At 45.3% G+C, this 12,918-nt stretch overlaps 1 protein-coding gene and 1 long non-coding RNA gene across 19 annotated transcripts in view; one reads left to right on the top strand and one right to left on the bottom strand.

The window, feature by feature from the left end:
• Pi4kb (phosphatidylinositol 4-kinase beta) overlaps positions 1 to 12,894 on the top strand; it is a 32,150-nt gene extending 19,256 nt beyond the window's left edge. For 15 of the 18 annotated variants that reach the window (XM_087635177.1, XM_087635162.1, XM_087635209.1 and 12 more), the window contains 7 exon segments: positions 1,369 to 1,478; positions 2,186 to 2,290; positions 2,461 to 2,584; positions 4,581 to 4,846; positions 10,493 to 10,625; positions 10,893 to 11,013; positions 12,031 to 12,894. In XM_087635177.1, the coding sequence (XP_087491303.1) occupies positions 1,369 to 1,478; positions 2,186 to 2,290; positions 2,461 to 2,584; positions 4,581 to 4,846; positions 10,493 to 10,625; positions 10,893 to 11,013; positions 12,031 to 12,212 (1,041 nt within the window). In that variant the 3' untranslated portion in view covers positions 12,213 to 12,894. 18 annotated transcript variants of the gene reach the window in all.
• On the bottom strand, positions 932 to 4,733 carry LOC102547008 (uncharacterized). Its single transcript, XR_015676517.1, has 3 exons — positions 4,563 to 4,733; positions 2,428 to 2,578; positions 932 to 1,637 (listed from the first exon to the last, which is right to left on the bottom strand). It is a non-coding gene; the product is annotated as an uncharacterized LOC102547008 (long non-coding RNA).
• Positions 12,895 to 12,918: the final 24 nt, after the last annotated feature.

The raw sequence follows: 12,918 nt of genomic DNA on the forward strand, positions 1-12,918 counted from the left end.
GTCAGTACTCCAGTTCGGGGACCTGGTGCCCTCTTCTGGCTTCTGTGGACATTGCACATACATGGTACACATAAGCAAACACTCATCAACATAAAATATTTAAAAAAGAAACAAATATTTATAGCTGGGTGTAGTGACTCACAGCTATAATCTCACCTAAAAAGTTGAAACAGAAGGATCACGAGTACTATATGCTAGTGAGTGAGACTTGGTATAAGCCTGCAAGAGTTTATGTGCTAACAGAATCAGACCAGATAGCTGACAGTTGTAGTCTGGTGTGATCTGCGTTGTAACAGGGAGCATGAGACATTCTGGGAGTGCACAAAGGTGGAGAAGTGCTTACTCAGACTTGGCATGGGAATCAAAAGATTTCTTGGAGGAAGTAATCTTTCAGCTGAGGCTTAAAGCATGTTTGGAATTAGCAGAACAAAGAGCATTCAGACCGAGAAAGAGAAGATGGAGCATGGCCATGGTCGGAATGAAAAGAAACTGGTATGCACTGGATGTGTAGTGTGAGGTGAGAAGCAGGGATGAGTGAGGCTAGAGAGGCCGGCACAGACCTGCCGAGCAGTGCACTCACTCAGCTCTGTCAGCCATGGGAAGAAACTCCAGCTTTATTATGAGGCAGTCGGAAGAAAAGCGGGGCAGGATTTTCTGTGGTAGCATTTGGTGAAAAAGACAGATCTCTGTCTTTCTTACAGTCCAGTCGAGGTTACACGAAGACACTTAAGAAGAAAAATGAAGGGGTTGGGGAGTTAGCTCAGTGGTAGAGCGCTTGCCTAGTAAGCGCAAGGCCCTGGGTTCGGTCCCCAGCTCCGAAAAAAAGAAAAAAGAAAATAAAAAAAAAGAAGAAAAATGAAGACACGCGTCACTGGGTATTAGATGGCAGGTGGAATTGAGAGCACTTTGTAAAAGGAAGAACAGAGACTTCTTGGGGCCCAGAAGAATATTTTATAATTCAAAGTGAGGAGATTAGAGTGGAGATTTTGCCTGAAGAAATACATCTGGGTGTGGTGTGGAAGCTGGGAAAGCAGGATTTGAGACTGTTCTTAGAGAGTGTTGGGATTATTCTAGAAAGTTTACAAAAATTCAGCTTCTAGATTTCATTCCCAGTAGTTCTAATTTGGGCTGATGGTGAGAACTGAGAATCTGCATTTTATGCAATTCCATGAATTCTCTTGGACTAGTTCACACTTTGAGATTGCTGCCATGGGATCCATGACTGAAGGCCATAGTGATGTGGAACCATGGTGGCTTGGGAGAAGGCTGGATGGGAGTGGTAGGCCACCATGCCACAGGTAGGTAGTGGCAAGTGAGCAGGGGCAAGAGGAAGATCCATGTTTAGCACTTCTGATCTGCTCTCCCCAGCTCCCAGAAGTGCACACCAACAGCTGTGACAACATCTCTCAGTTCTCGGTGGACAGCATCACCAGCCAGGAGAGCAAGGAGCCTGTGTTCATTGCGGCAGGGGACATCAGGTATGGCCCGATCACATCATCCTTCATCTTCTTCACTCTGCCTCTCTTTGTCCTGTGTTTGTCACCAGCTGCCAGCCTTGTGTCTCTCTCCTTTATCTTATTCTGTCCTTGTTCTGTCCTTGAGGCCCTGATGGTGGAGCTGAGACATTGCTTGAGCTACTACAAAAAGAAATGACATTTTAAGAGAGTTCCAGGGGTTGGGGATTTAGCTCAGTGGTAGAGCGCTTGCCTAGCAAGTGCAAGGCTCTGGGTTCGGTCCCCAGCTCCAAAGAAAAGGAAAAAAAAAAAAAAAAGAGAAAGAGTTCCAAAAAGAAGAAAGTGCCCCAGAGGGTATTTGAGTTTCACTTCTTCAAGTTGCACTTGACTGGCATGTGAAAGACCATGGGTTCAGTTCCAATAATCAAAGTGAGACCCCCCAAGTGTAATCCTTCTCTTTGAAGGCAGAGAGGAAATCTTGTTATACATGCAGATTCTGGAGTCATGCCTATTGTGAATCAATATTGGGATAGAGGAATGAGGAAAGCCAGGCTCTCTACATTTTAACGTGATCACAAACTACCAGGTTAGCACAGTGGTACCATTGACTAAGCTTCCTTCTCTGGCTTTCCCAGCACCAAGACTCTACCAGGAATCTAGAAACAGGCAAGGGAAAGGGGACGTGCAGCTCTGAGATAACTTCTAAGTAAATTGTGTTTTCTTCCTGCTAGACGGCGCCTTTCAGAACAGCTGGCTCACACTCCCACAGCCTTCAAACGAGACCCTGAAGACCCTTCTGCAGTCGCCCTCAAAGAGCCCTGGCAGGAGAAAGTGCGGTGAGGAGAGTAGAGGGTGGAGAGTGGTCCGAGTACTCCCCTCATATTCCAAGGCTCACTTCTTCAGGGGCTCACTTCCGCCCTTGCCCCTCTACCTCTAAACACTATCAGGCTTCCTCTGTGGTCTGAGTCCTTACCCTGGCATCATCCTGTGAATGCTTTCTTCACAGGAGGATCAGAGAAGGTTCCCCGTATGGCCATCTTCCCAATTGGCGACTCCTTTCAGTCATTGTCAAGTGTGGAGATGACCTTCGCCAGGAGCTGCTGGCTTTCCAGGTGTTGAAACAACTGCAGGTAAGGAAAAGGAAGAGAATTCAGCACAGTAGAGAAAGGAAACAAAAAACACAGGGAAGGGGGCACTGAAAGGAAAGGCTCCAGGGAGCTCTGCTGGGTACCTGCTCTCTACCCAGGTCTGCATGGGAAGATTACGCTGAAACTGGTTTGCCTTTCTCCAGAGAAGCACAGCCACATAATGAACAGTGCCATGGTGGCCTCTGCTGGTTTTTTCTGGAACTGCATCTGCCCTATTCTGATATTGAATGTCAGAGTGCCACATTTGTCTTTTTTTTTTTTCTTTTTTTTTTCTTTATTGTTTTTTTTGTTTTGTTTTGTTTTGTTTTGTTTTTGTCTTTTTTGATTGAGGGGTGTGATTTCAGATAGGATCTTGTAATTTGGGCTGGCCTTGAACTCAATTATAGCAAAAATGGACTTGTACCCTTGATCCCCTGCCTTCACTTCCCAAGGCTAGGATGATATGCATGTACCACTAAACTTTGGATTTGTACTTTAAGCCAGAACCTCCCAAATGATCTAGGATGGATGGACTTACATTGTGCTCAACTGTTTGGGTTTTGTTTTGTCTTTTTAAAAAACATATATTTTCATTTATGTATATGGGTGTTTTCCTGGCATGCTTGCCTGCATAACATGTGTGTGCAGTGTCCATGGAGGCCAGAACAGGGTGTCAGATTCTCCTGGACCTGGAGTTAGTTGTAAGAAGCCGCATGGGTTCTAGGAACTGAACCCAAACCCCCTGCAGGAGCAGGAGGTGCTCTTAGCCCCTGAGCCATCTCTCCATCTGCTGCTTTGTCTTTCTGAGACAGGGTCACTGTAGTTCAAGTTTATCTGGAACTTATTAAGTAGTCCAGGCTGGCCTTGAACTCATGACAATGAAGCCATACATCAACTTGAGTACTAGGATTACAGATGTGCACCACAGTGCCTGGCCAAACTGTGTTGAGATATTTATCACCTGGGTTGATGATATGTTCAATCCAATTCTGTATATTTGTAGGTTTCTTGAGGGATAGAAGTAACTTGAACTAACTTTCTCTTGATTTTGGTTTTGTTTTTTAGAAAGGATCTCACTTGTAGCCAAATAGAACTTGTTTTGTACCCTTTACACTCCCAGCCACTACTATTCTTGTGTCATCCCATTACTCCTGCCTCAGCTTCCCAAATGCTAAGATTATAAGCAGTATATGACATGTGGCTTAAGTACTTTCATTTTGTTTTGTTTTGAAGACAAGGTCTCATGTAATTCAGGCTGACCTCTGACTGGGCTGTAATCACGGTTGACCTCAAACTTATGATCTTTCTGCCTCTACTTTCCAGCTGCTGGGAATACAGGCTTATGCCACCCTATCCAAAAGTATTTTCATTTTCTAAAGTACTTTCTCTGCCCCTAAAGCCCCGTCTTTTTTTTTTTTTTAAGATTTATTGATTTTATTTATATTAGTACACTGTCGCTGTCTTCAGATACCCCAGAAGAGGGCATTAGATACCCTTTACAGATGATTGTGAGTCACCATGTGGTTGCTGAGAATTGAACTCAGGACCTCTGGAAGAGCAGTCAGTGCTCTTAACCGCTGAGCCATCTCTCCAGCCCCTAAAGCCCCGTCTTTTCATTACTCAAACATATATCCAAAGCTCCTACTCTCCCTACTTAGGTGGTAGAGCTCCTGTTCTCTCTACCTTTTTCTTACCTCTCTGTGTAGTTCCTTCCCTTTGCCAGGCCCTGAACTTCCTTTTAAACTTCCCAGTTCTGTTATTTGTGGTTGTGTACACCTGTAATCCTAGAACATGTGGAGACAGGGCTCAGGAATTCAAGGTTGGCCTATATGAGTCCCTGTCTCACACAGAAAACTTCCTGGTTCTTAGGAGGTCAGTGAGTGTGACTTATTTAATGTCCTGCAGTCCAAGACACCAAGGAGAGAAGTTGAAAAGAAAATGTTATTCTCTAGTTTGGAGAAAGATGAGCCACTCTCAATACCTTTGTGTCTCTTCACAGTCCATTTGGGAACAGGAGCGAGTGCCTCTTTGGATCAAGCCATATAAGATTCTTGTGATTTCAGCTGACAGTGGCATGATTGAACCAGTAGTCAACGCTGTGTCCATCCACCAGGTGAAGAAACAGTCACAGCTCTCCTTGCTCGATTACTTCCTGCAGGAGCATGGCAGTTACACCACTGAGGCATTCCTCAGTGCCCAGCGCAATTTTGTGCAAAGTTGTGCTGGCTACTGCTTGGTCTGCTACCTATTACAAGTCAAGGACAGGTAAGTGACTTGTGCCCTTCATCTCATCTTTCAGAGGGCTCTTCTCTTTCCCTTCACATGTAGTTCTCAGTTGGTGAGACAATGTATTTTTAGGGAAGATCTGTTTGTGTGACATTAAACCAAAGAGGAAAACTGACAAGTGCTAGAGAAAGTGAGAAGGAAACAGGATTTATAGGGGTGAACATTTGAGGGAATAGGGAGAAAAGATAAAGGTGAGGACAGATGAAGTTGTGGGGGAAGATGAGGAAGTGTCATCAAAACATGGATAGCAGGCAGTGACATCGGCAGTACATGTGGCTGAAGCGTCTGGGGTTTTTTGTTTTGAGACAGGGTCTTTCTTTGTGACCCTGGCTGTCCTGAAACTTGATATGTAGACCAGGGTGGTCTTGAACTCACAGAGTTCTTCCTGCCTCTGCCTCCTGAGTGCTGGGATTAAAGACCTCTGCCACCACACTCAGGGAGAATTTTATTTTGCAGGATAGGAATGATGTGTTCTGGTCTTTGTTGATGCTGTATGGTGCTGAGGATGAGGGTTGGTGTGACTAAGTCCTTAACAAGAAAGCAAGAGATAACGGAGCCTGGTACCAGTGTCAGTGACCAAAAGCAAAAAAGGAAATGAATGAGGGATTCTATAGAGATAAACTTGAAATTCCCAGTCATACACTCCCCTTTCTACTCACTCCATGATTTTTCAAAAAAAAAAAAAATTTTAAAGATTTATTTTATTTATGAGTACACTGTACCTGTCCTCAGACACATCAGAAGAGGGCATCAGATGACATTGCCATGTGGTTGCTGGGAATTGAACTCAGGACCTCTGGGAACGTAGTTAGTGCAAACTTTTTTTTTAATTGTGTTTGGCTGTTTTTCCTGCATGTATGTCTGTCTGTGCACCTATTGCCAGTGGAGGCCAGAAGTGGCATTGGATGCTCTAGGACTGGAGTTCTCGCCAGTCGTATACCTCCATGTGGGTGCTGGGAAGTGACGCAGCATCCTCTGAAGGAGCAGCCCATGCTCTTAGCCACGGAGCCATCTCTCCTGTCTCGAATTTCCACAGTTTTTTAGTATCTTTTGTTTTGTCTAGATTGTCATTTTTTTCCATACCACATGAATTTTATGAGGCCTAACCTCACATAGGTGAAGCATTTTATACATTAATAATGACTCCACACATGCTCTGTCATCTAAAAGTATCTACAGGCAAGTGGTTTGGGGTCTGTGGCCTGAATGCTTCTTTTGGTTGAACCTTTCCCTGAACATACCATGGCTGGGGCCTGGCAAGTTGGTTCAGTGGGCAAATGGTATTGTTTAATCCCTGGAACCAACTCCATAGAGTTGTCATCTGATCTTCACGTATGGCGCGTGCCATATACGTACATTCGCGATCGCATGCAGACATACACACACACCATTTAAAAAAAATTGATGACCTATGTCTCCAGGGCTCCCAGTGACATGGCAGCCCATTAACGTTAGTCAGTTGAGCAGCTTCTCAAAGTCTAGCATCTATTTAGTGACTGCACATCATGGATACCCACCTACATCAAGTGAAAACCCTGTTAGGGGAGTGCTTCCTCAAGAGGAAGATAAGTATCAGTAGGAGCTTTGGGAGCCTATAGCCCTCTCTGCTGGGCCTACAAGGAAATGAGAGGGCTGTATGTCTGAGAGCTGAGGGAGAGTGTAATCACATGGATCTTGACTGAAAGTTTTAGGCTGTCCCAGGGCTCAGCTCCAGGATTCAGTGAGTGGGGAGCAGGAAAGCTGGCACTAGTTAGACGTCAGGAATTTCACTTCAGAAACTGATATGTAAAGATAAAAGTAAATAACACCACCAAAAAGAAAATGTTTGGAAGATGAAAGCCTGTTCTTTGGCAAGGCAGAGAGCTGATAACCATTTTTTATTCTGCTTTTTTAAAGTGTATGAACTTTTTACCAGCATGTATGTCTGTGTATAATTAGCGTAGTGTGCCCAGCAGAGCCAAAAAGCATCAGCTCCCTTTGGAGTAGTGTTACAGATAGTTGTTAGCCACTGTGGATGCTGGGAATTTGAACCCAGGTCCTCTTAGAAGAACAACCAATGCTCTTAACCACTGAACCATTTCTCCAGCCCTGATAAACTGTTCCTAACAACGTAAAAGGAATAATCTGAGATGGTGATATAGCTCACGTTTGCGCTGGACTTGATCCCCACTACCACATAAACCAGGCATGATGACCTGTAGACCTCACACTGGGAGGCAGTGGCAGGAAGTTCAAGATCATCCTAGCTATGTGGGGAATTTGAGGCCTGGACCACATGAGACCCTATCTCAAAAAAAAAAAAAAAAAAAAAAGACAACTGAGGACCATCTCATAAGAAGTGGCCACAAGTAAAAGAAAGTTGTTGGTGTTCATCAACTAGGTCTAGGCTCCAACTTGCTATAAAAATCACATACTCAACATGATTACACAAAACAAAGTAAAATCAGTCATCCTCATAACTGTCCTGCTTTAAGTCAGTCTGAAATAGAGGAGTGTGCCATGTTGGCCAAAACTGTTGCTTGTCATTACAGTAGCAATAGTATCTTCTTCAGCATAGCATGCAGAGTGTACCAGAGTGTGCAGTCATTGGTCTGGTGACTTTTATTTTTCATGTGCATTGGTGTTTTGCCTGCATGTATGTCTGTGTGAGGATGTCAGGTCTTCTGGAACTGGAGTTAAAGTTGTGAGCTGCACTATAGGTGCTGAAAATTGAACCTGGGTTCTCTTAAAGGAGAGCTTAACTACTCTTTAACCACTGAGCCATCTCTCCAGCCCCCATCAGGTGATTTTAACATTAATACAAACATGCTAAAACAGGCCCAGAAAAAGTAAATCATTCAAAATTGTTCGTTAGTAGAACTTCCCAGAGCTGCTTCTTTTTTTTTTTTAACTGTATTTCTACTTTATGTAAATGTTTTACCTGCATGTATGTCTGTACACCATCTGCATGCCTCATAGCCACAAAGGCCAAAAGAGAGTACCAGCCGCCCTGGAACTGGATGACAGTGAGCCGTCATGTGAGTCTCCAGAGTCAAGCCTTGGTTCTGAAGAAGAGGAGCCAGTGCTCTTTCCTGTTGGGCCATCTCCCCAAACTGCTTTTAAAAGCGGGGATGGTATGGGAAGGAGTGAGTGTGTGACTTGGTTGTAGGGAGTTCACCTAGAATGCACAAAGCCCAGGCAGGATTCAGTCTCCAGTACTCTAAAACCAAGCACAGTGAGTGGCACACACTTGGGAGACACAGCAGAAGTTCAAGGTCATCCTCCTATGTTCCAGGACAGCTTGGGGTACATGAAACTGTCTCAAAAAGAAAAAAAAAAATTTAAACACATCAACTAACAAAAAACCAGCAAAGGCATATGGATTTCTTTTGTATGTCACCCAGCCTTTTGTGGGTCTCTGCCTATATAAAGGAAAGGTAACTCAACAAAGGTAGGACCCATTTGGGCCAAAATTTTTATGTCTTATCACTTGGTTGGGTCCAATGTTAAGATTCAGTTCTTAGGGTTGGGGACTTAGCTCAGTGGTAGAGCGCTTGCCTAGCAAGCGCAAGGCCCTGGGTTCAGTCCCCAGCTCCAGAAAAAAGAAAAGAAAAAAAAATTCAGTTCTTTACTCACTCTTATTTCTGGAAAAAAATGTTCACTCTGGTGTATCCAGGCAATAAGATCTTAATAGAAATTTGGAGCAAAATTGGACACAACTGTCACTTGGGGGAACTAAAAAAGAGCATGTCCACTGTGCAACCAAGAAACTTACCTCGCTTTATTAATGCACTTCAGGGGTTTCTAATAGTAGACTTTCCAGTAAATGGAATTTGTTATGTTCTGAATTTTAAAAGGTGAAATATAAATACATTTTTTAAAATTTATCCAAAAAAAGTCACTGTCAAAACAAATTAGAAACAGTAAATTAGGACAATTAAAAACAAAACAAAACCCTCTATGTTGAAAGGAGTCTCAAGACAGCTTTGTGGGTAGAAGCTAGGCCTGGCCAGGTAGTTAAGAGAATGAGAGAAACTGCCTATCACTAGGCATTCCGGGTGGGGGTGGAGTCACTTGTTTTCTACTGGGTCTAGACATCTAGAATTGTTCTGCTCTCTAGATTGTGTGGGTACTGCTACATTGTTAGTGCTTTCCCACAACTCAGGTGGGTCTTGCTCTCTCTCTACCCCTCCTTTCAGCCAGTCTGACCAACTCAGAGGTGGCCTTCAGCTTGGGCATGAGTGCTTGGCCTAACAGAGCTTCTATTGATATCGAAAAGACTGGTCATGCTGAATAGGCCAGGCATCACATGATTAGCATGCTAATTGTTCTTCCTACTGACATTGACGTGGGAATCACAAAAACCTGAGGTATCTTCCTCTAACTACAGCTGGCCTGTAGTATGCCACTCCTAAGATTTTTTTTTAATGTAATTTGCCCCACTGTTTTACATTTAAAGTTTTTTCAGCACACATGATGGTTCATTCATATGATCTTAGTACTTGGGAGGCTGAGGCAGACTTAGGCCACAACAGTAAATCCAGGCCAGCATGGGCTACAGTACAACGTATCTTTAGGGGAGAGGAGAGCCTGAAGAAGTAACTTCAGCCCATAAAGTTATTACCATAAAATCATGAGTACCTGGGTTCAATCCCCAGAACCCACATAAAAATCCCTGGTGGGGTGACACATTTTAATGCCAGGTGGGGAAGCAGAAACCAAAGGATTTAGTGTGTGAGCTGCCCTAGGGATCCCAATACTGAGGAGACTGATGCAGGTGGATCTCTGAGACTTTGAAGTTAATTTAGCAAGTACAGACCAGTCAGGCAGGGCTACAGTAAAAAAAAAAAAAAAAAAAGTTACTAGGAACAATGCCTACATGGACTCTGGCATCCACACACAAGTGCACCTTTAAGGACCCACATACATAAACTGTTGCCCTCTCCTGATGGAACTTTGGTTCTGCCATGGACTAATTAAGAATTGAAAGAATCCCAGCACCCAGGAGGCAGAGGCAGATGACTGAGTTTGAGGCCAATTTGGTACGATGTAGTGAGTATCAGACCATCTGAGGCCGCATAGTGAAACCCTATCTCAAAAAAAATCAACCAGGTAAACTGATTATGAATGAGGACCTTGTGAGCTGCTGGAACCTCAGAAACCTTTTCTTCTTACCTGCATGCTTACTACTTAAGTCAGAATCAAGTCTGGGTACTAGAAGTACAATTGGGAGAGATTAGCATGTGTCAAGTGTGGCCTCTTTGAGAATGACCCTCAATTTAGGCTCCTCCAGACTCGACCTCCCAAATGCTAGAATTACAGGCATGTGCCATCATTCACACTCAGCCTATGTTGTGTTAGGGAACAAAGCAGGAAAAAGCATTACAGGCAAGCACTCTACCACCCTCAGCCTTTGGATAATCTTAAAACTACTTTTATTAAGCTGGTAATAACTGAATTTCATACCCCAGTCTTTCTTTGTAGCTTTCTAACTTCCTTTTGTTACTAGTTTTAGGTCCTAGGAAATTGACCCAGACTTGTAAGCAACAGGAAACATGGCTGAGGCCTCCCCTGACCAGTATAGTGAGGCCAGTGTTGCAGCTTGAGATCCAGCCTAAGCCAAACTTACTGTTGCCTCTTCCTCAGGCACAATGGGAACATCCTTCTGGACGCAGAAGGTCACATCATCCACATCGACTTTGGCTTCATCCTTTCCAGCTCACCCCGAAACCTGGGCTTCGAGACGTCAGCCTTTAAGCTGACCACAGAATTTGTGGATGTAAGTCAAAAAAAGAGAGGTACTTCCAAGGGCCACTGTGTTCTTCCTCTGAGAGGAGCTGATGGGCTCCCCGAAATTAGGAACAGAACAGAAATGCCAATAAGTCAGGATGAAGCAGGATTTCCCGGGAGCTTTTTTACGGGAAAAAAATGTGAAGATAGCGATAGTGAAATTTAACATGATTGCCTTAAGAAAAGGAAGTTTGAGAGGCCCACAGGAAAAGAACCCACTAGAATTTCTCTGTGCAGACCCTCTCCTTGCTTCCAGGTAATGGGCGGCCTGAACGGTGATATGTTCAACTACTATAAGATGCTCATGCTGCAAGGGCTGATCGCTGCTCGCAAACACATGGACAAGGTGGTACAGATTGTGGAGATCATGCAGCAAGGTGTGGCTCTGGGGGGCCCTGGCCTGGGGCCTCAGGTTGGGTTGCCTGCAATTTAGAACTTTTAGGAAGTTGACTCCACCTCAAGACTCAGGTGGGGGAACATTTCTCAGGGGGGTCTCCATTTCCCTCTTAGAACATTCTTCACCCTGGCAGAACTGGTTTTGGAGGAGGGGCAGGAGAAAAGGAATAGCAGAAAGCTCTTAGGTACCCTCATGAGAAAACAGACCCACCTTCAGCCTCCTGGTTGTCCCATTCTTCCAGTCAACTCTATGCCTCAGTCTCCTTCGCCCTTCTCTGTTACTTCTACCCACCTTTCTCCCATTACACTTGGCCTGACTGCCCTGACCTCGACCACCACCTATCCTATCCTGCTCTGATCTTCCCTGCCTTTTTCCTTTCACTTTGCCACTTCCTCAGTACCTCAGTTTTTTGCACAGGACTCCCTCCTCTTCCAGTTCCTCTGGGCCCCTCTTCTTCCCCCTACCCCAGACTCCAGATGCTTACTCTACCTCAGCTGCCAGCCTCCTCCTCCCCATCCTTGCCCCTACCCCACAGGTTGCCGACGTTGCTCAGGAGCATCTCTGTCTGGCCCCGTGGTGACGGTGGCTCAGGTCATCTGTGAGTGTCAAACCTAGCATAGGCAGAGGCCTGCAACCAGATAAGTGCAGGGCCCATTCCCAGATGCTCCTCCCAGCCTTCCTTCCCTCTGGGCCCTAAGGCGTCTCTCGAATGCTTACTGGGGGAAGTTGTGGGCTTGCCTTTCCCTATCCTGCCCACATACTCCCACTTTCAGAGGAACTAAGGAGTATGGGATGAGGACGGGCTGAAAACAAGACTTCCTGATTGGTTTTCTCTGCACAAGCACAATTGCTCTACACCATCAAGGATCTGGGTGGTGGGGAGGGAAGGAGTACTCTTGATACCTCTAGCTCTTTTCCCTGTGGCTACTAACTACTGGCCTGCCTTCCTAATTGTCCATGACCTTTAATTGCCCCTGCTCCCCCCATCCTCCCCCAGGTTCTCAGCTTCCTTGCTTCCATGGCTCCAGCACCATTCGCAACCTCAAAGAGAGGTTCCACATGAGCATGACTGAGGAGCAGCTGCAGCTGCTGGTGGAGCAGATGGTGGACGGCAGCATGAGGTCCATCACCACCAAACTCTACGATGGCTTCCAGTACCTCACCAATGGCATCATGTGACACCACTTTCAGGCCCAGAAGTGGTGGGATTGAAGGCACCCTCCTTAGGAGGACCCTTGCCTAAGAAAACCTAAATCACAAAATCCCACCTACCTAACCACCTACCCAAGGGAAATGGAAGGCAAAAAACACAAAGGATCATGTGGTAACCATGAGAGCTGGCCAAAGGGTAGGAGAGCCAACCATGGGGTCCAGACTTGCTGGGGCTTCCCCACCTCTTGCTGTGTCAGTATTGCCACCTGACAGATCCCAGGACTCACTGCCCTCCAGAGAACAGAGATGATGAACATGAGGAGGACTGGAACCTTCTTCCCCTCGGGGATCTCAGAGGTTTTCTACAAAACCATCTTTTACTTTCCCTGGGTCCCAGCAAGATGGGAGGAGTGGGTTCTTGGTACTTAGGACTTAATCCTATGTTTGGCCATGCTGCTGCCCAACTCTGTCCCCATCTGGGGGCTGACCCCTAGCCCACATTCCCGACAGGTGGGTCCTGCACTTGCTTAGGTTCCCCATCATGGGGGTAAGGAAGGGAACTGACACGATCCCTCTAATATATTGAGGGTATTGGCTTAGCCATGGGGAAATTTCTCACCCTGATCCTTTCCTCACACCCAGGGAAATAGCTCTCATTTTTTTTTTTTAATTTTTAATTTTTGTTTGAAATAAAGTCCTTAGTTAGCCATCTGCGTCTTGTTGCTTCTGGGGG

The sequence above is a fragment of the Rattus norvegicus genome, chromosome 2 (genome assembly GCF_021556685.1).
Source record: "Rattus norvegicus strain SHRSP/BbbUtx chromosome 2, alternate assembly SHRSP_T2T, whole genome shotgun sequence".
NCBI classification, from domain to species: domain Eukaryota; kingdom Metazoa; phylum Chordata; class Mammalia; order Rodentia; family Muridae; genus Rattus; species Rattus norvegicus.